This window comes from Chlorocebus sabaeus, chromosome 13, assembly GCF_047675955.1.
Source record: "Chlorocebus sabaeus isolate Y175 chromosome 13, mChlSab1.0.hap1, whole genome shotgun sequence".
NCBI classification, from domain to species: Eukaryota; Metazoa; Chordata; class Mammalia; order Primates; family Cercopithecidae; genus Chlorocebus; species Chlorocebus sabaeus.
Genome location: NC_132916.1, coordinates 19857364 through 19878491, shown reverse-complemented (window position 1 = coordinate 19878491; position 21128 = coordinate 19857364). Strand labels below are relative to the sequence as shown.

Sequence of the window (21128 nt, the reverse complement as noted above, 5' to 3'; positions counted from 1 at the left end):
GTGCAGACCATGTTGTGGATTCTCAGAGGACTGAGAAGCTCTGTCTCTCTCTCCCTAGGAGGCTTTAATGGTGTTACCAAAGTGGGTCTTCAGTGTTTCTGGAACTTTCCTCTCCTTCATTTCCTTCCTTACCTAATTCCTTCTTTAAATTCCAGGACCTGGATCTTATCCTGGCTCCACACTTTTTGTCCAACAGCAAGCCCGTTGTCTTCACCCCGCTAATCCCCTGTCTTCACTTCCCTCTTCCCACTTTATCTGCTTTCCCCATGGACCCATACTCAGGGTTTTGGGAGGATGGCAGCGGAGTATGGTGGAGGAGAGGGATTATTTAAAGTAAAAACCCAAAGTTTTTATTATAGTAAACTTTTAAAATACAAGAGAAAAATTCACCCCTAGAAAATTATTGTAAACATCTAGTTTGTTGCCCTCTGCATAGTTTAAAAACTGGATTGCCACATTTTACCTTGAGTTAGTGTCTTGATTTCATTGTTATGCTGCCTGCCCACTCCATACTGTACGCTTGGAGTGTGTCCTTCTGTGGTCTGGTTATTTTCACTTGATGGAACGAACTTTCTGAGAAAATGTGTCGTGTCAGTCCTTTCTACTCATTAACCAAGAAATCACAATGTTGTTTTTCTTTCTCAATGTAGAGAAGTCATTCAGAATTCAAAAGAAGTTCTAAGTTTACTGCAAGAAAAAAACCCTGCCTTCAAGCCGGTTCTTGCAATTATCCAGGTAAGCTGAGAACAAAGTTCAGTCCTACTATTTTAGGATGCCTTTCAATTTAGAAAATGATTGTATGCAAAAGAGCACCTGCATTTCTTGCCAAAGAGGAGAGGGCTCAGTTGGCAATGCTGTTTTCTTTGGTCTTTTGCTTCTTTGGGATCGTGGGTGAAGTACTGCTCTGCTTCAGAGTGTCTTCTTGTGTGACTTCCCTCTCTGAGGTATGAATAACTTTCAGAGGTCTAGGGGATAGGTACTTACATGCGTTGCATTACACAGGATATATCGTGGTCCATGTGTGCTCACAAATGCTTACCAAATGTGATTTGAAGGTGCTGGGGGAAAACGTCCCACTTTGTTTCAATGGAGGCAGATGCTAGATGAAACATGCGTATTTGGTAATCTTTTTACTCTATCTTTTAAAACCTGCCGTAAACTTAATGGGACAAAAGTCATTACCCTGTCAAAAGGACTTTGCATTCCACATACTTCTTTTGGCTGCAGTCCCTGGTTCTGAGCCACAGTTGGCCCCGGTTGCCATCCTGATTGGCACACTTGTGTGATGGCAGGTGCCGAGAAATAACGAGGTGAGCCAAGCCTGGAAGCAAACACAGCCTGACAGTTGGGCTGCTACCGCGGGGCTTGGCACGCACTTAGGGTATCAAAATAGCAGCCTCTGGTTCCATCGTGCTGCCGTGCTGCGTATTTCAGGATGACAGAGCTGTGCTCAAGTTACTTACATTCTCTGGGATCTGTATCCACATCTCACTACAAAGAAAGGCAAGTTAGAACAATAGAAAGAAAATTAGATTAGGACTCGGGCCTCCTGGGAATCTGCTGACTCCCCGGTTTTCCATCCAAAGGCAAACCATTTCAACTCCTACCTTTGGTGTTCCCATTTTTTGGCTTCTTTTTGTGATGGGGTCTTGCTCTGTTGCCTGGACTGGAGTGCAGTGACATAATCTTGGCTCACCACAGCCTAGACCTCCTGGGCTCAAGCAATCCTCCCACCTCAGCCTCCTGAGTAGCTAGGACTGCAGGCACGCACCATCACACCCGGCTAATTTTTGTATTTTTTGTAGAGATGGGGTTTCAGCATTTTGCCCAGGCTGGTCTTGAACTCCTGGGCTCAAGCAATCCACCGCCTCAGCCTCCCAAAGTGCTGGGATTACAGACATGAGCCACTGTGTCCAGTCAGCATCCTCATTTTTAGAGAGGGAAGCTGGCTATGTGACTATGTATGTCTTCTAACAGGAGGGATATTATTTTCCTTAAAAAAGTGACATAATTTGAAGGCCTGAAGAATTACTCTGTTAAATACTGGCCACGAGTCCCTTTTTATAAGCAGCAAGATTGTTTTTCTGCACTTTCCTTATTATCTTTGTAATTAGATCATCTGTAATCACAAAATTCATCTCTGGATTATCTTTTGTGCCTTTTCAAGCTATTTTTATGTTGTTATGTTGTTTTTACTCTCTAAGGCAGGTGACGACAACTTGATGCAGGAAATCAACCAGAATTTGGCTGAGGAGGTGAGGACTGTTGCTTTTTAAAAACTCATTATAACTTTTAACAATACATTCTCTTGTAGTGACGAATAACCTTGTGTTCCTTTTTCAGACTGGTCTGAACATCACTCACATTTGCCTCCCTCCAGATAGCAGTGAAGCCGAGGTAAGAATGGCAGAGCTCTAAACTCTTGCTGCTTCTTTCCTCTTAAGACTTGATAGGCCCATTGGCATCTCTTAGTGGTAGCTGGGACAGATCTAACCTTTGCTTGTGGCTGAATGTTAGAGGGAAGAGTTCACTTCTTTTCTCTAGGGTAAATGCTTCATGATATCCTTGTTCCTTGTCATTTGTATGTTTCTACCGAAGACTTGAGCTGCGACTTGTTGAGTTCAGTTGTGTTTCTTCAGCTGCGGTGGCAGTGTCATCTAGTGGAAATTGTCAGGCTGAGGCAAGGAAACTAGGCCTCGGGCCACAGATCCCTGTGCCAGGGCCCAGCCCTTCTGTGGTTAGCTTTTCTTCCTATTGGCTTCATGTAATAGAAAACCTCAAATAATGGCATCTTAAATAACATACAAGTTTATTTCTCTCGCTCTCTTTTTCTTTTTTTTTGAGATGGAGTTTCACTCTTGTTGCCTAGGCTGGAGCGCCATGGTGCCATCTCGGCTCATTACAACCTCCGCCTCCCAGGTTCAAACGATTCTCCTGCCTCAGCCCCCTGAGTAGCTGGGATTACAGGTGCGTGCCACCACACCTGGCTAATTTTGTATTTTTAGTAGAGACGGGTTTCACCATTTTGGCCAGGCTGGTCTTGAACTCCTGACCTCAGGTGATCCACCCGCCTCGGCCTCCCAAAATGTTGGGATTACAGGTGTGAGCCACTGCGCCCGGCTAATTTTTGTATTTTTAGTAGAGACGGGGTTTTACCATTTTGGCCAGGCTGGTCTTGAACTCTTGACCTCAGGTGATCCACCCGCCTCGGCCTCCCAAAGTATTGGGATTACAGGTGTGAGCTACTGTGCCCAGCCTAGAAGTGTATTTTTCAGGGACATGAATAAAGTTTGGAAGTAGGCAGTCCCTGGTTGATGACATCACCAAGTCGTAGGAGCTTGGGCTCCTGTCCCTCTGCTTTGCCACCTTTGTGGTTTGGTTAACAAGCACTTTGTTCTGATTGATCATTGAGGCCCAGCAGGTCTGCTAGTCATTTGTGAGACGAAGAATGGGAATTTGTAGAGTTTGTATCTGACCTTGTACTATGTAAACAAGGGGGCATCTGAGTCCTATGGGGAAGGGCAGTTCTTTGCAGTACACAGAGGGTAAGGGGATTTGTTAACCTTCCCTCTTTTCTAGGATCACAGGGCTCAGGTAAAGTTCATTGTCACCAACAAGAAAAAGGAAGGACAAAGACAGGCCCCTGCTGTCTTTAAAGACATGCCCCTGCTGTCTTTAAAGACATTTCCTAAAAGTCGAAGTTCTACATCCATTCAGTTGCCGTCTACCTAGTTGCCTGACCAACTGCAAGGGAGGCTGGGAAGTATAGTTTTTATACCAGGAAGCCTTAGATCATTTATTAGCAAGCTAAAAATCAAGAGTTTATTACTAAGAAGAGAAAGGAAACTGTATATTGGGCGATAAGTGTTTGCCACACTTACCATTGTAGCATGGTACAAATATGAAGTGTTAAATATGTAACAAATACCTGTGATACCAGCAGTGACAGCATGCAAAGGAGGTTGTTGTTCATTTGCAGGATACCCACTGTCTGCAGTGGAATTTGCTTTTCTTTCTTTTTTTTTTTTTTGAGATGGAGTCTCGCTCTGTCAGGCTGGAGTGCAGTGGTGTAATCTTGGCTTGCTGCAACTTCTACCTCTCAGGTTCAAGTCATTCTCCTGCCTTAGCCTCCCAAGTAGCTGGGATTACAGGCGCCTGCCACCATGCCTGGCTAATTTTTTGTATTTTTAGTAGAGACGTGGTTTCACCATGTTGACCAGGCTGGTCTTGAACTCCTGACCTCAGGTGATGGCCGGCCTACCTCTGCCTCCCAAAGTGCTGGGATTACAGGCGTGAGCCGCCGCACCCAGCTGCAATTTGCTTTTCTTTAGGTTGTTTTGCCACTGGTTTTTGTTTGTTTGTTTGTTTGTTTTGAGACTCCGCTCACTGCAACTTCCACCTCCCATGTTCAAGTGATTCTCCTCCCTGTTCAACCTTCCAAGTAGCTGGGATTACAGGCACCTGCCATTATTCCTGGCCAATTTTTGCATTTTTGTAGAGACGGGGTTTCACTATGTTGCCCAGGCTGTTCTTGAATTGCTGACCTCAGGTGATCTGCCCTCCCTGGCCTCCCAAAGCGCTGGGATTACAGGCATGAGCCACCTCATCTGGCCTTGCCACTGGTATTGATAGCCCTTGATTTTCATTGTTGTTGTTTATAATTGACACATAATAATTGTGCATGCGTGAGGGGTACATGTGATGTTTCAGTACTTGGGTATGTTGTATAATGATGAAATCAGGTTAGTTACATTCATCACCTAGAACCTTTATCATTTCTTTGTGGTGATAGCTTTCAAGATCTTTTCTAGCTGTCTTAAAATATACAATACATTGTCATTAGCTATAGTCACCCTACTGTGTAATAGAACACTAGAATTTATTCCTCCTATCTAAGTGTAACTTTGTACCTACTGATTGACCAACCTCTCCCCATTTCCCCTCCTCCATCCCTCTCCAGCCTCTGGTAACCTCCATTCTGTTCTCTATTTCTATGAGATCAACTTTCCTAGATTACACATGCAAGTGACAGCCTATGGTATTTGCCTTTCTGCACCTGGCTTATTTCACTTCATGTTATGTCCTCCAGGTTCATTCATGTTGCCACAAATGACAGGATTTCGTTCCTCTTTATAGTTGAATGATATTCCATTGTGTATACAAACCACACTTTCTTTGTCCATCATTAATGGTACTTGGATTGGTTCCATCTCTTGGCTACTGTGAATAGTGCTGTAATAAACACGGGAATGCAGACGGCTTCTCAGCATAGTCGTTTCCGTTCCCGTGCATATGTACCTAGTGGTGGGAATGGCTGGGTCATACGGTAGTTTTTTTTTAATTTTGTGAGGAATCTTCATACTGTTTTCTCTAATGGCTGTATTAATCTGCATTCCCATCAACAGTGTATACGAGCTCCGCTTTCCACATATCCTCGCCAGCATTTGTTATTGTGATTTTTGATAATAGCCATTTTGATATCTCATTGTCATTTTGATTTGCATTTCCCTGATAATTAATGGTGTTGAGTGTTTTGTCATATAACTGCAGGCCATTCGTATGTCCTTTGGGAGATGGCTGTTCACGTCTTTTGCCCATGAATGTTTTTAGTTTGATTTAATCCCAGTTGTGTAGTTTTGCTTTCGTTGCCTATTTTGTTGAGGTCCTATCCAAAAAAACCTTGTCCAGACCAATGTCATGAAGCATTTCCTCTATGTTTTCTTCTAGAAGTTTTATTGTTTGAGACCTTATATTAAGTCTTTAATTCATTTTAAGTTGATTTTTGTAGAAGGTGAGCAACGAGGGCCTAGTTTCATTCTTCTCTGTGTGTATATCCAGTTTTCCCAGCACTATTTATTGAAGAGTCTCTCTTTCCACAATGTGTGTTCTTAGCACCTTCACCTTGACTTATTTTTTGACAAGGAATCATTTATTCCCTGTTTCTCTTTGGGAAAATTCTAATAGAGTGAATTTGTATGGTATTATATTGAAAAAGAATAAGTACCTCAATGTATTAATTAAGATTTGTATTGACATTTGTTGCTTCTACCAAATGCTTGGTACAGGTGACAGTAGTTTCCTCACTTCATTCTGGTCTCTGCTTGGATATCGTGGCCTCTGACCACCCCTCCACCCATTACTCTGTTAGCCTTTTACCCCACTGAACCTTTATTTTTCTGCATATCCTTTATTCTTTCCAGTGATTCTATTATTATTATTACAATTTGGAAGGGAGGAACTTCCCTTCTCCACTAGAGTATAAGATCCACGAGGACAGTTTTGTTTATAGCTGTATTTCCTTTACTTAGAACTGATACAGAGTAGGTGCTCAAACCATTTGTTGAATGAATGAAAGAATGCCAAATGAATGAAACAAAGCTTTCTTTCTGATTTTGTACCTCAAATGGTTTCCCCTGCCCCTGAACAGGTAGTGATTTTTGCTAGGCAATGAAAAAAAATGGTAAACCAACCCTTCCTCAGAGCCTCTGAGTGAGATCTATATGCAAAGATAAGTATCTTCTCACTTATGAGCAAATATTTTTGTTAAGTGAGATGAATCAGGATCTTATCTCCTGGCATAAAATAGACAGAGAGGACAAAGCATTGCTTATTTAGAAACACACCCAGACATTCATTAGCTTCCCCAAATGTAGCTTGGTCTTTTTCCTAAATAGTGAATTATTTTAGTGTTTCCCACAAAAGGAGCTGTGCATGCTAAGAATTTTTCTAGCACAAGCCTTTGGAAAGGCTTCTTATGTGTCATGGAGGTCCAGATAACCCGAGGGCCTCTGTGACCGCTTGGACGTCATGATTAGTGAGGTGTGTTGAACACATTGTGTTTGAAGTGCACAAGCTTAGCTGGGCCAGGTTGGAAGGCTTCAGATTCGTGTTTCCTATCCTTCATGAAAACTGGCAGTGTGTTGGCTTAAAGTATGCTTGTTGACAGAGAAGTGTCCTTTGTCTATGTAAACGTTAATAGCTGTTGAGCTTTGGTTTTGTTCTGTTTTGTCTTTTTCTGGCACAGAGTAGAGCCATAGAAAGGCAGAGAAGTCACTAAAAAAATTCAGCCGACCCTTTTAATTTTTTTTTTTTGAGCTTTATACATGTGATGAAAAGAAAAAAATAGGCTTTTTATTATGCTTTACACCAAGTCTTCAACAAGGAGCAAAACAACAACAGCAAACTTTAACAGATGCATTTTCATGAATCCACTTTTTATATAAAGCTTCCTTTGTTGTGTCTCATTTTCACAAAACTAATTTTTATTTTGGTTTTTTGTTTTTCTTTAGATTATAGATGAAATCTTAAAGATTAATGAAGATACCAGAGTACATGGCCTTGCCCTTCAGATCTCTGAGAACTTGTTTAGCAACAAAGTCCTCAATGCCTTGAAACCAGAAAAAGATGTGGATGGGTAAGAAAATAAAATCAAATAATCCACCTTTATGGCTAAATCACTTTTTCTGTTGTGCCTGCTTTTATTTTTCTAAATTTCTTCTATTTATTTCAACTGTGTCAGTAATTAGATGAAAAAAATTATTTTAAATATTTCAGGAGTCTGTAGGATTTTTTTTTTTTTTTTTTTTGAGATGGAGTCTCACTCTGTTGCCTAGGCTAGAGCACAGTGGCGTGATCTCAGCTCACCACAAACTCCACCTCCTGGGTTCAAGCGATTCTCCTGCCTCAACCTCCTGAGTAGCTGGGATTACAGGCATGCGCCACCACACTTGGCTAATTTTTGTATTTTTATTGAGATGGGTTTCACCATGTTGGCCAGGATAGTCTCGATCTCCTGACCTCACGATCCACCTGCCTCAGCCTCCCAAAGTGTTGGGATTACAGGTGTGAGCCACTGTACCTGGCCATCGGTAGGCTTTTAAAATTCTGCATGCAAAAGTTATATATTTTGGAAAATACATTAGCCCTTTTATAGTGCTTCGGTGCCATATAATCTTACGCTATCAGATTCATTTAATAAGTTCCGGTCTGACTTATACAATCTTTAGCCAGCTCTACTCTTCTAATAGATTTTTCCTTGGTAATTCTACCAGACCAGAGGAAAAAACTTAGAAACCAGATTCCCCAGCAGTACCGTATTCTGTCTTAGTCCCAGGCCAGTTGAGAAAAGCAAAATAAATACTTTTCTTAATGACACAAGGTTTTATTTGAAATTTGGAGGGGAACATCATAACTATTGGGTGCTGTAATGTTGGGCTGTGATTCATGTCATAGAGTGACATAAGCTTCATAGAACAAAGGATATCGGCTGTCTCCAGTGGGGGATAAGCATGCTTCCTGGGGATTAAAAACCCCATTTTGCTCCATGGAAATATAGCAAGTATTTTGTACTGTGGCCAAAAAGAACACAATGTGTTTATGGTTATAGGTTGTAAGCAGATTTATAAAGTTAGATTCTAGATCTAGTAGACCCTGCAGGGGCTGGATGGGGAGGCTGCCACCTCCCTGAGACACCCAGCAATCTTCCATTCTAGCCTTTTATTGTGACTTGAGTAGGCCCAAACACAGGCTGAAAAGGTGTCATGAACACCTCCAGCCCTGGCCAGGCAGGGTGGCTCACACCTATAATCCTAGTACTTTGGGAGGCCAAGGCAGGAGGATCACTTGATCTCAGGAGGTCAAGACCAGCTGGGCAACATAGTGACACCTCGTCTGTATTTTTCTTTTTTTTGAGTCAGAGCCTTACTCTGTCGCCCAGGCTGGAGTGCAGTGGCACAATCTCAGCTCACTGCAAGCTCCGCCTCCCAGGTTCATGCCGTTCTCCTGCCTCAGCCTCCCGAGTAGCTGGGACTACAGGCGCCCGCCACCACACCTGGCTAATTTTTTGTGTTTTTAGTAGAGATGGAGTTTCACCGTGTTAGCCAGAATGGTCTCAATCTCCTGACCTCATGATCCACCCGCCTCAGCCTCCCAAAGTGCTGGGATTACAGGCGTGAGCCACTGCGCCCGGCCCCTTGTCTCTATTTTTAAGTAAACAATTAAATATTTTTTTAAAAAAACAACAACAATCTCCAGTCCTGTCATAGACTAACTTTAAAAGGAGAAGAAGTCCTAATCAATGAGAAAACTTTCAGAACTTGAAGGTCCCAGGGCATAGTTTCAAGTCTTTCATAGAAGGAGAGGAATTCATGCTGAGGCCCAGCCAGGAAACAACCAACCAACCAAACAACAACAACAGAGAGTAAAAGGAGACAACTATGAAAATGGTTCTAAATGTCTCCATTCTGTTACTAACTGGGATTGACATGCTCAGTTTAGGCTAGATAGTTGTGGAATGTTTTGTCCTACATTTGAATAGGGAAAGGCACAGAACCCTTCAGAAGTTGTGTGGTCTCTCAATTTTCCCACCGCCTCCCACCCCGACTTCTCAAGGAGATAAATATTGAGATCAAGTTGAAATCAGGCCTGTGCCTCAATCCCAGGTCTTACTGGATCACTCCAGATTTATAGGATTGGTTCTGGGTGTTGAGTGAACTGCAGGACCATGCTGTTATGTAACTCTAGGGATGCTAGTCCATTGGGGTCCGTTGAAAGGAGCTCCCTGGAGTTGTAAAGTGAAGCCCTGTATGGCCTTGTAAAGTGAAGCCCTGTATGGTATATTGGCAGAACCAGGACACCCAAGGTCAGGGCCAGGGTGAAGTTTCCTAAGGTACTACCTTAGAAAATGAATGGCCGGGCGCGGTGGCTCAAGCCTGTAATCCCAGCACTTTGGGAGGCCGAGACGGGTGGATCACGAGGTCAGGAGATCGAGACCATCCTGGCTAACATGGTGAAACCCCGTCTCTACTAAAAAATGCAGAAAACTAGCCAGGCGAGGTGGTGGGCGCCTGTAGTCCCAGCTACTCGGGAGGCTGAGGCCGGAGAATGGCGTGAGCCCGGGAGGCGGAGCTTGCAGTGAGCTGAGATTCGGCCACTGCACTCCAGCCTGGGCGACAGAGCGAGACTCCGTCTCAAAAAAAAAAAAAAAAAAAGAAAAAAAAAAAGAAAATGAATGGCCTTTATTGCCTGCTTTCTCTTTAATTCATTTTTTATGTTTTGTTTTGTTTTGTTTTGAGATGGAGTCTTGCTCTGTTGCCCAGGCTGGAGTGCAGTGGCATGATCTCGGCTCACTGCAACCTCTGCCTCCCAGGTTGAAGCGATCCTCCTGCCTCAGTCTCCTAGTAGCTGGGATTACAGGCACGTATCACGCCCAGCTAATTTTTGTATTTTTAGTGGAGTCGAGGTTTCGCCATGTTTGCCAGACTAGTCTCGAACTCCTGACCTCGTGATCCACCTGCCTCAGCCTCCCAAAGTGGTGGTATTACAGGCATGAGCCACCATGCCTGGCCGTCTTTAATTCATTTTTATGTATTCTATCTATCAAACATTGACTTGGATGTTATTTGGGGTTAATATTTGTACATTACATGTGAGTGATTTTTTTGACTGGGCTTTGACTTAACCTACTCCTTTATTTTCTGATTCAGAGTAACAGACATAAACCTGGGGAAGTTGGTGCGAGGGGATGCCCATGAATGTTTTGTTTCACCTGTTGCCAAAGCTGTAATTGAACTTCTTGAAAAATCAGGTAGGATGCTTCTTGAGAAATGCTGCTGTTTTCTATTTATTGGTATTTACATTATTTTTAATAAGGATTTGTTTGGGGAAGAATTACATTTTTTAAATTATTATTCTGATATCCTTTTAAGATGTTTCTAGAAGATTCTAATTGAACATAGAAGTGCTATTTCACTTTGACTTTATTTTTCTCATCTTTTGGGAGATACAGATGAATACCTAGAAACTTTTTCTAGTAAGACTATCTAATAAATTAAAAGAGAAATTAGTTGAGATAAATGATTAGCCCTGTTTTAAACATGCTCAGTTTCTCTCGTGAAACAGTTCAAAATAACCACAGTAAAATATGCTTCCAGTTGCAGCTTACTAAATCTGTCAATTAGATTAGATAAGACTTACATTGAAGACTTCAGTGAGTCCAGGCACAGTGGCTCATGCCTATAATCTCAGTGCTAGGCAAGGCCAAGGTGAGAGGATCACTTCAGGGCAGGAGTTTGAGACCAGACTGGGCAAACATAGTGAGACCTTGTCTCTACAAAAAATTTAAAAATTAGCTGGGTATGGTGGTGTGCACCTGTAGTCCCAGCTATGCTGGAAGCTGAGGCGGGAGAATCGCTTGAGCCCAGGAGTTTGAGGTTACAGTGAGCTGTGTTTGCACCACTGCACTCTAGCCTGGGTGACATAGCAAGACCCTACCTAAAAAAAAAAAAAAGAAAAGAAAAAAAAGAAAAATGAAGAAGCCATTAGATGTAGTTTAGGGCACAGGAACCTAGGTTGGGATTTATTGGTGAGCAGCTTGCTTTTCAGTAGTCAGGACTTAATTTCCATTGTTGTCCCCTTGACTTGGCATGTTTATGTCAATGAAATAGAAATGAATATTTTCTCTTTCTTCATCGTTAAATTTAATGAGTAAATTACTACCAAGTATTTATATATTTAAGGGCTTTCTAGCTGAGAACATAAAGATTCAACTAACTGGGCAGGCGCAGTGGCTCACACCTGTAATCCCAGCGCTTTGTGGAACCAAGGTGGGAGGATTGCTTGAGCCCAGGAGTTTGAGACTAGCTTGGGAAACATAGGGAGACTCCATCTCTACAAAAAAAAAAATTTTTTTTTTAATTAGCCAGGTGTGGTGGCATGTGCCTGTGGTCCCAGCTACCTGGGAGGCTGAGGTAGGAGAATTGCTGGAGCCTGGGAGGTCAAGGCTGCAATGAGCTGTGATCACACCACAGCATTCCATCCTGGGCAACAAGCAAGATCCTATCTGGAAAAAAAAAAAAAATTCAATTAACTAAATATTTTTCTCTACTCCAATTTGAATAGAAACGAGGCAAATGCCCCTTCCTACCCCTGAACATGCAACAATCAAGAAGAATTTCAAAAATATATGGCAAAGTTTTATTAAAAGCTAACATTCAGGATATGTATGCCCTTTGGGCAGTAATATTAAGCTCAAATCTATGAAATAATCCATATATAAAGTGCTTTTTCATTACATGGATGATCAAGATGGAGATTCTGAGCCACTTCATCAGAAATGAATACATTCTGAGTATTCATCAGAATACTCTTGCAAAGAAAAGAGTAAATTAGGCTGGTAAATTATAGTTATATATTGCGGAAAGAATAGGAATTGGAACCAGAAGGGTTTGAATAGATAATTTTTGCTGATTATAACACCCCACTCCTAGTTCATTGTCATTGTAGGTTGGTGCTGAAAAAGGTCAAGTTTTAAAAGGGTTTTTTGAGACAGTCTTGCTCTATTGCCCAGGCTGGAGTGCAGCGGCGCCCTCTTGGCTCACTGAAACCTCCACCTCCTGGATTCCAGTGATTGTCCTGCCTCAGCCTTCCAAGAAGCTGGGATTACAGGCATGTGCCACGATGCCTAGCTAATTTTTCGTGTTTTTAGTGGAGACGGGGTTTTACCATGTTGGCCAGGCTGGTCTTGAACTCCTAACCTGGAGTGATCTGCCTATCTCAGTCTCCCAAAGTGCTGAAATTATAGGCGTGAGCCACTGCACCTAGCCTAAAAGGGTTTTTTTTCTCAAGTTAAAGTTTTGAAAGGAAAGATCTGAAGTTTTGAGTATAATATCGAATTTTCATTTGGTTAGTAGGTGTCAACCTAGATGGAAAGAAGATTTTGGTAGTAGGGGCCCATGGGTCTTTGGAAGCTGCTCTGCAATGCCTGTTCCAGAGAAAAGGGTCCATGACAATGAGTTCCCAGTGGAAAACACCCCAGCTTCAAAGGAAGGTAAATTTCATGTTGGAAACATACCGTCTTGAAGGCTTATGTTAGAACAGAAGAAAGTCTAGAAATGTCTAAGCTAAGCGCTTAATTCAAGAAGTTAGAGGAAGAAAATTGAATAGACCCATATCCATTAAAGACACTGAATCAGTCTACTCACCAAACAAACAAACAAGAAAAGGCAACAGGTGGTTTTACAAATGAACTCTATCAAACAAAGAACAGATCATTCTAATACAATCCTTTTCTCTAGCCAGTGGAGACAGAAGGAACATGGCCTAACAGACTTTATGAGTGCCAACACCGAACAAGGACAAGATGCTAAAGGAAAATTAACAGGCCAGTTTCAGCTATGAATATAAATGAAATAATCATGAGCAAAATCTGAAAACACCAAATACAGCAGCAAGTTAGGTTTCTTTTAGGTTTCCCAGGTGATGGAACATGAGAAAATCTATCACTGTAATTCACCACATTATGATTAAAAACTAAATTCTCACCATAGTAAGTACAGAACAGTCATTTGGTAAATCTAGTATCCATTATGACCTTTTGAAAGTAATTATAATTTTGATGAAAATTATTAAGAAGACCTATATAAAAGCAGAGGTATCATCTTCATGGAGAAGATGCAATGTCTTAAAGATATTAATTGTCTGCAGATTATAAACTCCTGACATATTTTTTGTAGAATTTGACAATCTGATTCTGAAATCCAAATGGAAGCATAAAGGACAGAGAGAGTCAAGACAATTTTGTGGAAAAACTAGGTGGGAGACATTCCCAACCACATGGTGTGAATTATGAAGCACTTACAGTAATTAGGATAATATGGTAGACAAACAGACTATCAGAACAGAAGAAAGTGGAAATGTATGCGTATATGGAAGCTTGAGAGCAGGTACTGCAGATCAATGGGGAAAAGATTAACGATTAAAGGCTGGGCGTGGTGGCTCATGCCTGTAATCCCAGCACTTTGGGAGGCTGAGTTGGTCAAATCACTTGAGCTCAGGAGTTTCAGACCAGCCTGGCCAATATGGTGAAACACCATCTCTACTAAAAATACAAAAAAATTGGCCAGGCGTGTCAGTGCAAGCTTGTAATCCCAGCTACTCAGGAAGCTGAGGCAGGAGAATCGCTTGAACCCAGGAGGCAGGGATTGCAGTGAGCTGTGATCGTGCCACTGCACTCCAGCCTGGGTAGCAGAGTGAGACTCTGTCTCAAAAAAGACAAAACAAAACAAAAAACAACTAAAACATTAACTATTCAAAATCATGCTGACTTAACTAGTTATGTATATGAGTCTAGCATAGGATTGCTAACCTGATACTACCTATAAAAAAATCACTTCTATATTAAAATACCTAAATGTGGAAAGCAAAACTGTAAAACTTATAGAAAAAATACAGGCGTATGCATTTAAGATGTTGGCATTGGAAGGATAGCTTAAGAGACCCCAAAAGCACAGATTGCTAAAGAAAAGATACATAAATCTGACTACATGCAAATTTTTAAAAACCCCGAAGTTTTTCTTTCTGAAAAGAAGTTCTTAAAAAAGTGAAAAGACAGCTAGAGTGTAGAAGATATTTACAACAAACATTTAGCCAGCAATTAGTATTTTATAAAAGATTGCTACAAATCAGTGAGACAAAGACAATCTGTTAGAAAAACGGACACACGACAGGCCACTAACAGATGAGGAATCTGAGGTTTAAAAGACACGTGAAAAGCTGTCTGGTTTCCTACTGTTTTTGCTCATCAGTCATATTGGCAGTAGGTAAAAAGTGCCAGTTAGACATACTGACAAATGTCTGGAGCCCTGGGAATTCATATATTGCTGGCAGGAGTTTAAATTTGAAATAGGCATTTTGGAAAGCAGTTTAATGGAGTTTCAGCTACTCTTTGACCCAGGAATTTCACTCTAAATATATATCATACGGCTGGGCACGGTAGCTCACCCCTGTAATTCCAGCACTTTGGGAGGCTGAGGCATGCAGACCACCTGAGGTCGGGGATTCAAGACCAGCCTGACCAACATGGAGAAACCCCATCTTTACTAAATACACGAAATTAACCAGATGTGGTGGCGCATGCCTATAATCCCAGCTATTCGGGAGGCTGAGGCAGGAGAATCGCTTGAACCTGGGAGGCAGAGGTTGTGGTGAGCCGAGATCACGCCATTGCACTCCAGCCTGGGCAACAAAAGTGAAACTCCATCTCAAAATATAATAATAATAATAATAATAATAATAATAATAATAATAAAGTATATATATAAACATCATAGACAAAACTTGCCCGTATATATACAAAGGTGTGTTTACAAATGGTCAGAGCAGCATGTTTACAGTGCAAAAAGTTTTGTTTGTTTGTTTAAGACAGAGGGGCGGTGGTGATTCTGTGGGTCTTGGCCCCTTTCTGCTGTCAGAGCTGAGTTGGCTCGCTGAGTTGGTGAAAGCAGTATCCAGCCAGGTGCAAGGGAGACAGGGGCAGGATTTCGCCTTTACTGATGGGCAGGCCACAGGTCCCCTGTAGAATGGTGACTCTTGAATATTGAGAGGACGGCATCCCTCCCTGAGTGTCTTCTGGAGCTTGATGACCACTAGGGAGTGTATCAGAGTCGCGTGCACCAAATATGTTACCGGTGGCAGCTCTTCAGGTTATCCGGAGTTCGTGCTGGTGTATCTGTACAGGTCTGCAGCAACTTCAGCTCTTGCCTCCTCAGAAGAAAGAATTGGACTGAGGGCCATAAGATAGAAGGAGAGACTGAGGCAATTTTCAGAGCAGGACAGAAAGTCTAGCAAAAAGCTCTAGAACAGTAAGGAAGGGAAGGAAGGAAAGTACAACTTGGAAGAGGGCCAAGCAGGGACTTGCAAAACCAAGTACACCGCAACAAGTCTTTAAACAGTGGCCTAAATGCCCATCAGCGTGAATGGATAAATCAGTATAGTTGCACGTAGAGTATGCATAGACATATGATCCTAAAACAGAGTGATATACAAGCAGTGAAAATTAATAAACTAGAGCTGTAGATAGCAACATGCTTTTTTGTTTTGTTTTTTGTTTGTTTGTTTGTTTGTTTGAGATAAAGTCTCACTCTATCCCCCAGGCTGGAGTGCAGTGGCACAATCTCAGCTCACTGCAACCTCTGTCTCTTGGGTTCAAGTGATTCTTCTGCCTCAGCCTCCTGAGTAGCTGGGACTACAGGTGTGCACCACCATGCCCAGCTAATTTTTGTATTTTTAGTAGAGACGGGGTTTCCCCATGTTGGCCAGGCTGGTCTGGAACTCCTGACCCCAGGTGATCCGCCCACCTCGACCTCCCAAAGTGCTGAGATTACAAGCATGAGCTACCGTGCCCAGGCCAGAAGAATTTTTTAAAACACTGTTCAGTGAACGAAAACTCAAGTTGCAGAAAGATGTATTTCATATAACACCATTTATATATGTCTGAAAGCAACACAGCATATATATATGTAATCTAATATATACATACATATAATATGTATTATATATAATCCTTATATATATATAGAATCAATATATATATTTAGGTCAGGACATTTAGATCACTGTTTAATATATATTAGGATTATATATAATATATATTATATTATTATGTATTAATTATTTAATCCTAATATATGTATATTAGGATTCCATGCAAATGAAGTAAAAATATAAAGAAATAATGCAAACTGCAAACCAAATCCGAAAAGCATTTATTGAAGCAAGGACGTGGATATAGATGGAAAGAAAACCTAGACACCTTCATGCCTTTTTTCTTAAACGGGGTAATAGGTGTTGTCTAGGTATGTTAGGATATTGTTTTCCATTTTTATGTCTGAAATGATTGTTTTTCATTTTTTAAAACGATGGTACAGCTCACAGATTTCAAGCATAGTGAAGTTTTAAATGAATGCATTAAGTACAATCAGTTACTACAGAACGTGATCTAAAAATACATGTTCCTCATGTTGCAGAGTGAGAATGGAAATGAGGAGTAAATTGTAATCCTGCCAGGGAAGCCAGGTGTCTCAGCAGATCGGGACTCTTTGCATGGCAGGTGGATCTAATTTATGTAATGCTTGGGTTAAGACAGCTCAGGAAGGCAGCCTTGCAATGAAACCTGAACCTGTGTGCGTTTTTAGCAGTCACCGCGTGGTGGCAGCCTATCCAAGAAAATTCAAGGGCAATAGTTTGCTCTTGAGAGCCTAGAAATTTTGATTTGGAAGCTCAGTGGAAGAGGAAAATAAACCTTGCCCTGTACTGAACAGCTGTGGTGAAGAGAGAAAATACCTTCCTTGGCAATTGAATGTTTTCGCAGCTGTCACAGATACTTTTGCTAGTTGTATCTGTATTTTTGAAAAACAAAGACATTTTTCAAAGTACTTTTTTATTACGGGAATAAATCACCTTGTCTCTGTACTTTGGGATGAATCTCATCCGAACTTTGAGAAGGATTAAGTGACTTCACTTTCTGGAGAAGCTAGTCATTGGGTAACATTCTTGTTTTCATATGTATCAGAAGGTTCTCTTTCATAGTAGATGTTGCACACACGTTTTTTTCCCCTAAGTCCTTGGTATTTATAGTGGCATCACTGCGAATGTTAGAGGCTGTCAACTTTCATTCTTATTATTGCTTCATCTTTGTGGCCAAAAACATGGGAAGAAATGTTCATGGCCCCACCCCATACTTGTCCCCCCTCTACCTGGCCTACCTGCCTATGTCAGGCTCCTGTCCCACCACAAATGACAGCCTGTGTCTTTCATGTTAGCAGCTAGTCTTTCACTAGCCACATACCTCCCCATAACCCATATGCCTCCCTGTGTCTGCCTGACATTTGAATTGTCACTATTCTTGTGTTATATTTTTATAAGAAGAGTGTATGGGGCAGAAAACCCTTGCCATTCATTTCCTGAGCAGGAATTCTAGCCTTCCTTGGAGTCGTGGTAATGTGGAGCCATGGTAATATGTGGATTGTACCACTCAATGGCTGTCTGGAGGCCACAGTGGTGCCAAAAGCTACCTAGGCATGAGTTAGTGTCCTGGGGCACCCAATCGGGACAGACTCTGTCCACACCTGGCACACCCTTGGAAAAGCTTCACTGTGAAAAACACTGAAAGTAAAACTTTTAACAACAGATAGGGATTTTTTTTCCCCTTGAGACAGAGGCTCACTCTGTTACCCAGGCTGGAGTGCAGTGGCGCGATCTCGGCTCACTACAACCTCTGCCTCACAGGTTCAAGCGGTTCTAATGCCTCAGCCACCTGAGTAGCTGGGATTACAGGCGAGCACCACCATGCCTGGCTAATTTTTATATTTTTAGTAGACATGGAGTTTCGCCATGTTGGCCAGGCTGGTCTCGAACTCCTGGCCCCAAGTGATCCACCCACATGGCCCTCTCAAAGTGCTGGAATTATAGGCCTGAGATGCTGTGCCCAGCCCAGATGGGGATTTTTGTTGTCCACTTTAATGAACCAAGAATGAAAGTGCATTTTAAGATTATAGTCTCTTCTCCTTATTGGCAATGGTAAAAGAGTTAAGAAAAGAAGAGAACAAGCTTAGGATTATGGCTACTAAGTAGAAGGACGTTATCTTTGACAAGCATGTCTGATGTGCTTAGTTATACCTGACATGGAACAAGACATCCCGTCCCCTCAATACATCCCTGCCGTGGGACATCTGGCTGGGGAGTTCCAAAGCTGAGGGTGAAAGGTCTGGGCATTGGGTATGACTGTGTAACACTAGAGTTCTATCTACCATCTCTTAAACTACAGGTAGTCTTAGCGGTGTGGGCTGACCTTCTGGTTACCAGGCAGCCTGCTGCAACCACTCAGAACTGCCTTTGAAGGTTTCCAGTCGGGCACAACATTTGTGTTCTCATTAAGCAGTAGAGCACAGGCTTTGGGGACACACAGCTCTGGGCTCAAGCCTTAGCTGTTGCTGCTCTAAGCCTGTTTCTTCGTGTAGAACGGCAATCGTAATACTCCCTACTGCCGGATGCAGTGGCTCACGCCTGTAATCCCAGCACTTTGGGAGGCTGAGGCGAGCGGATCACGAGCTCAGGAGATCGAGACCATCCTAGCGAACACGGTAAAACCCCATCTCTACTAAAATGCAAAAAATTAGCCGGGCGCGGTGGTGGGCGCCTGTAGTCCCAGCTACTCAGGAGACTGAGGCAGGAGAATGACGTGAACCCGGGAGGCGGAGCTTGCAGTAAGCCGAGATCGCGCCACTGCACTCCAGCCTGGGCGACAGAGCAAGACTCTGTCTCAAAAATAATAATAATAATAATAATACTCCCTACTTTATGGGGCAGTTGTGGGAATGAAATTAAATACTAATGGGGACCGGGTGCAGTGGCTCACGCCTATAATCCCTTTGGGAGGCTGAGGCGGGCAGATTGCTTGAGCCCAGGAGTTTGAGACCAGTCTGGCAACATGGTGAAACCCCATCTCTACAAAAAGTACAAAACTTAGCCAGGCATGGTGGTTATAGTCCCAGATACTTTGGAGGCTGAGGTGGGATGACCGCCTGTACCTGCGGAGGTTGAGGTTGCAGTGAGCTGAGATTGCACCACTGCACTCCCTGGAGTACAGGCTAGAGGAAAAGAAATATATGGGCCCATTAGGCAAATGTGGGTCAATTGGGCAAATCACTCAAATCATAAGTAAATAAACTAGTAAAAGAGTGTGACTTAGGGTCCCTCACTGGAAGCCTGGTATTACATGCTTCCATTGTGTGGGTGGGGGAAGGAGAAAGTGTCTCTAGCTCTCTGTGAGGTCTCCCAACAGAATATTGGCCAAGAAAGTAAAACCAAAAGCAAGACTACCAGCAGACAATGTCCCAGAGAGAGAAGGGACTGACCAGAGCAGGTGCCCAGCTTTGGCCAGTCAGGCTCATCTTCCAATCCTCAGTAGATTATTATCAACTTTAAGTGATGTCACAGAGTCCCTTCCTCCAAAACTGTGGACCTCTTCCTTCCCATGCCTCTTGTTCCTCGGAAGTCACTCTACTTCCAAACATGTTGGCTAGAGATCCCTGATGGGCCAGTTATTACTTTCAGACTCTGTAGTTTTAAAGAATAGTTATATCCAGTTAGTTACAAATAGAAATCGATCCTTTCTTTGTCCGTCTATCTAAACGGAAGGATATTCTTTTTTTTTTTTTTTTTTTTTTTGAGCCGGAGTCTTGCTCTGTTGCCCAAGCTAGAGTGCAGTGGTGCAGTCTTGGCTCACTGCAGCCTCCGCCTCCCGGGTCCAAATGATTCTCCTGCCTCAGCCTCCAGAGTAGCTAGGACTACAGGTGCACGCCACCATGCCTGGCTAATTTTTGTATCTTTAGTAGAGACGGGGTTTCACCATGTTGGCCAGGATGGTCTTGATCTCCTGACCTTGTGATTCACCTGCCTTGGCCTCCCAAAGTGCTGGGATTACAGGCATGAGCCACCGCGCCCAGTCGGAAGGATATTTTATGGACACTAATTAGGTATAAAATCTCCATGGAGCCTGAGCATGAAGAATTGAACTTCTTAGGGTTCCACAGAAACCAGAATAGACTTCTGTGTTTGGTAGCTTTGTAACTTACGCCTATTGGGGTGTATAGTTGAAAATTGAGAATCAATTTCCTGTTCTGTGTCTGAGCATCTTTTCCAGGCTTGGAGATGCGTTGAGCATTTCCACGGAGACCCTAGAGGTGAGGAGGGGAAGAACGCCTGGGCATTTGTCCAAATTAGCCATATGCTGTGGAGTGTCACATGTCAGGAAGCCAAGGCAGTGGAGCTAGTGCTTTTGGGCAGGGCTAGGGAACCCCCCCCGGCCTTTCCTCCACCCAAACGCAGGCCAACACACACAGCGTCCTGGGCCCTGCGGGGGAATGACACTGTTGGTATCACTCTCAGGAATGAGTCTAGATTTGAAGATAACCTCTTCCTGACCTCGATGATTTCACTCATGCCAAAACCAGTCTGAAGTGGGCGTGGTTTTGCATTTGGTGTTTACAAGGTGGAAGGAAGAGGTGGGCAGGTACGGGCGGGGCCCTGCTCCCTCGGGAGTCTCCTCTGAACCTGTGGTTAGGGCACAGCTGGACAATGCTGAAATGGTCTCCAGCTGGGAGATGAGGTAAACCTCAGCTGCATGCAGAAGAAATAACCTAGAAATCAGAGAAGCGTTTTATTTTGTTTTTCTCAGAGGATCTCATTTCTCCCTCTCCTCCTGAGCACAGAGATCTTCAAACCTGGTATTCACAGAAGGAAAAAATACAGGTCTTTTTCATCTTTGAAGGATCAAAGTGTCTAGGTTTTTT

General features: G+C 42.7%; 1 protein-coding gene across 7 annotated transcripts in view; it reads left to right on the top strand.

Moving 5' to 3' along the window:
- MTHFD1L (methylenetetrahydrofolate dehydrogenase (NADP+ dependent) 1 like) overlaps positions 1-21128 on the top strand; it is a 233869-nt gene that overhangs the window by 9532 nt on the left and 203209 nt on the right. For 5 of the 7 annotated variants that reach the window (XM_038001115.2, XM_073022353.1, XM_073022355.1 and 2 more), the window contains exons 2-7: positions 651-735; positions 2205-2255; positions 2344-2397; positions 7290-7414; positions 10485-10585; positions 12687-12826. In XM_038001115.2, the coding sequence (XP_037857043.2) occupies positions 651-735; positions 2205-2255; positions 2344-2397; positions 7290-7414; positions 10485-10585; positions 12687-12826 (556 nt within the window). The remainder of the gene's footprint in view (positions 1-650; positions 736-2204; positions 2256-2343; positions 2398-7289; positions 7415-10484; positions 10586-12686; positions 12827-21128) is intronic. The other 2 variants (XM_038001118.2, XM_073022354.1) reach the window with 1 other exon arrangement.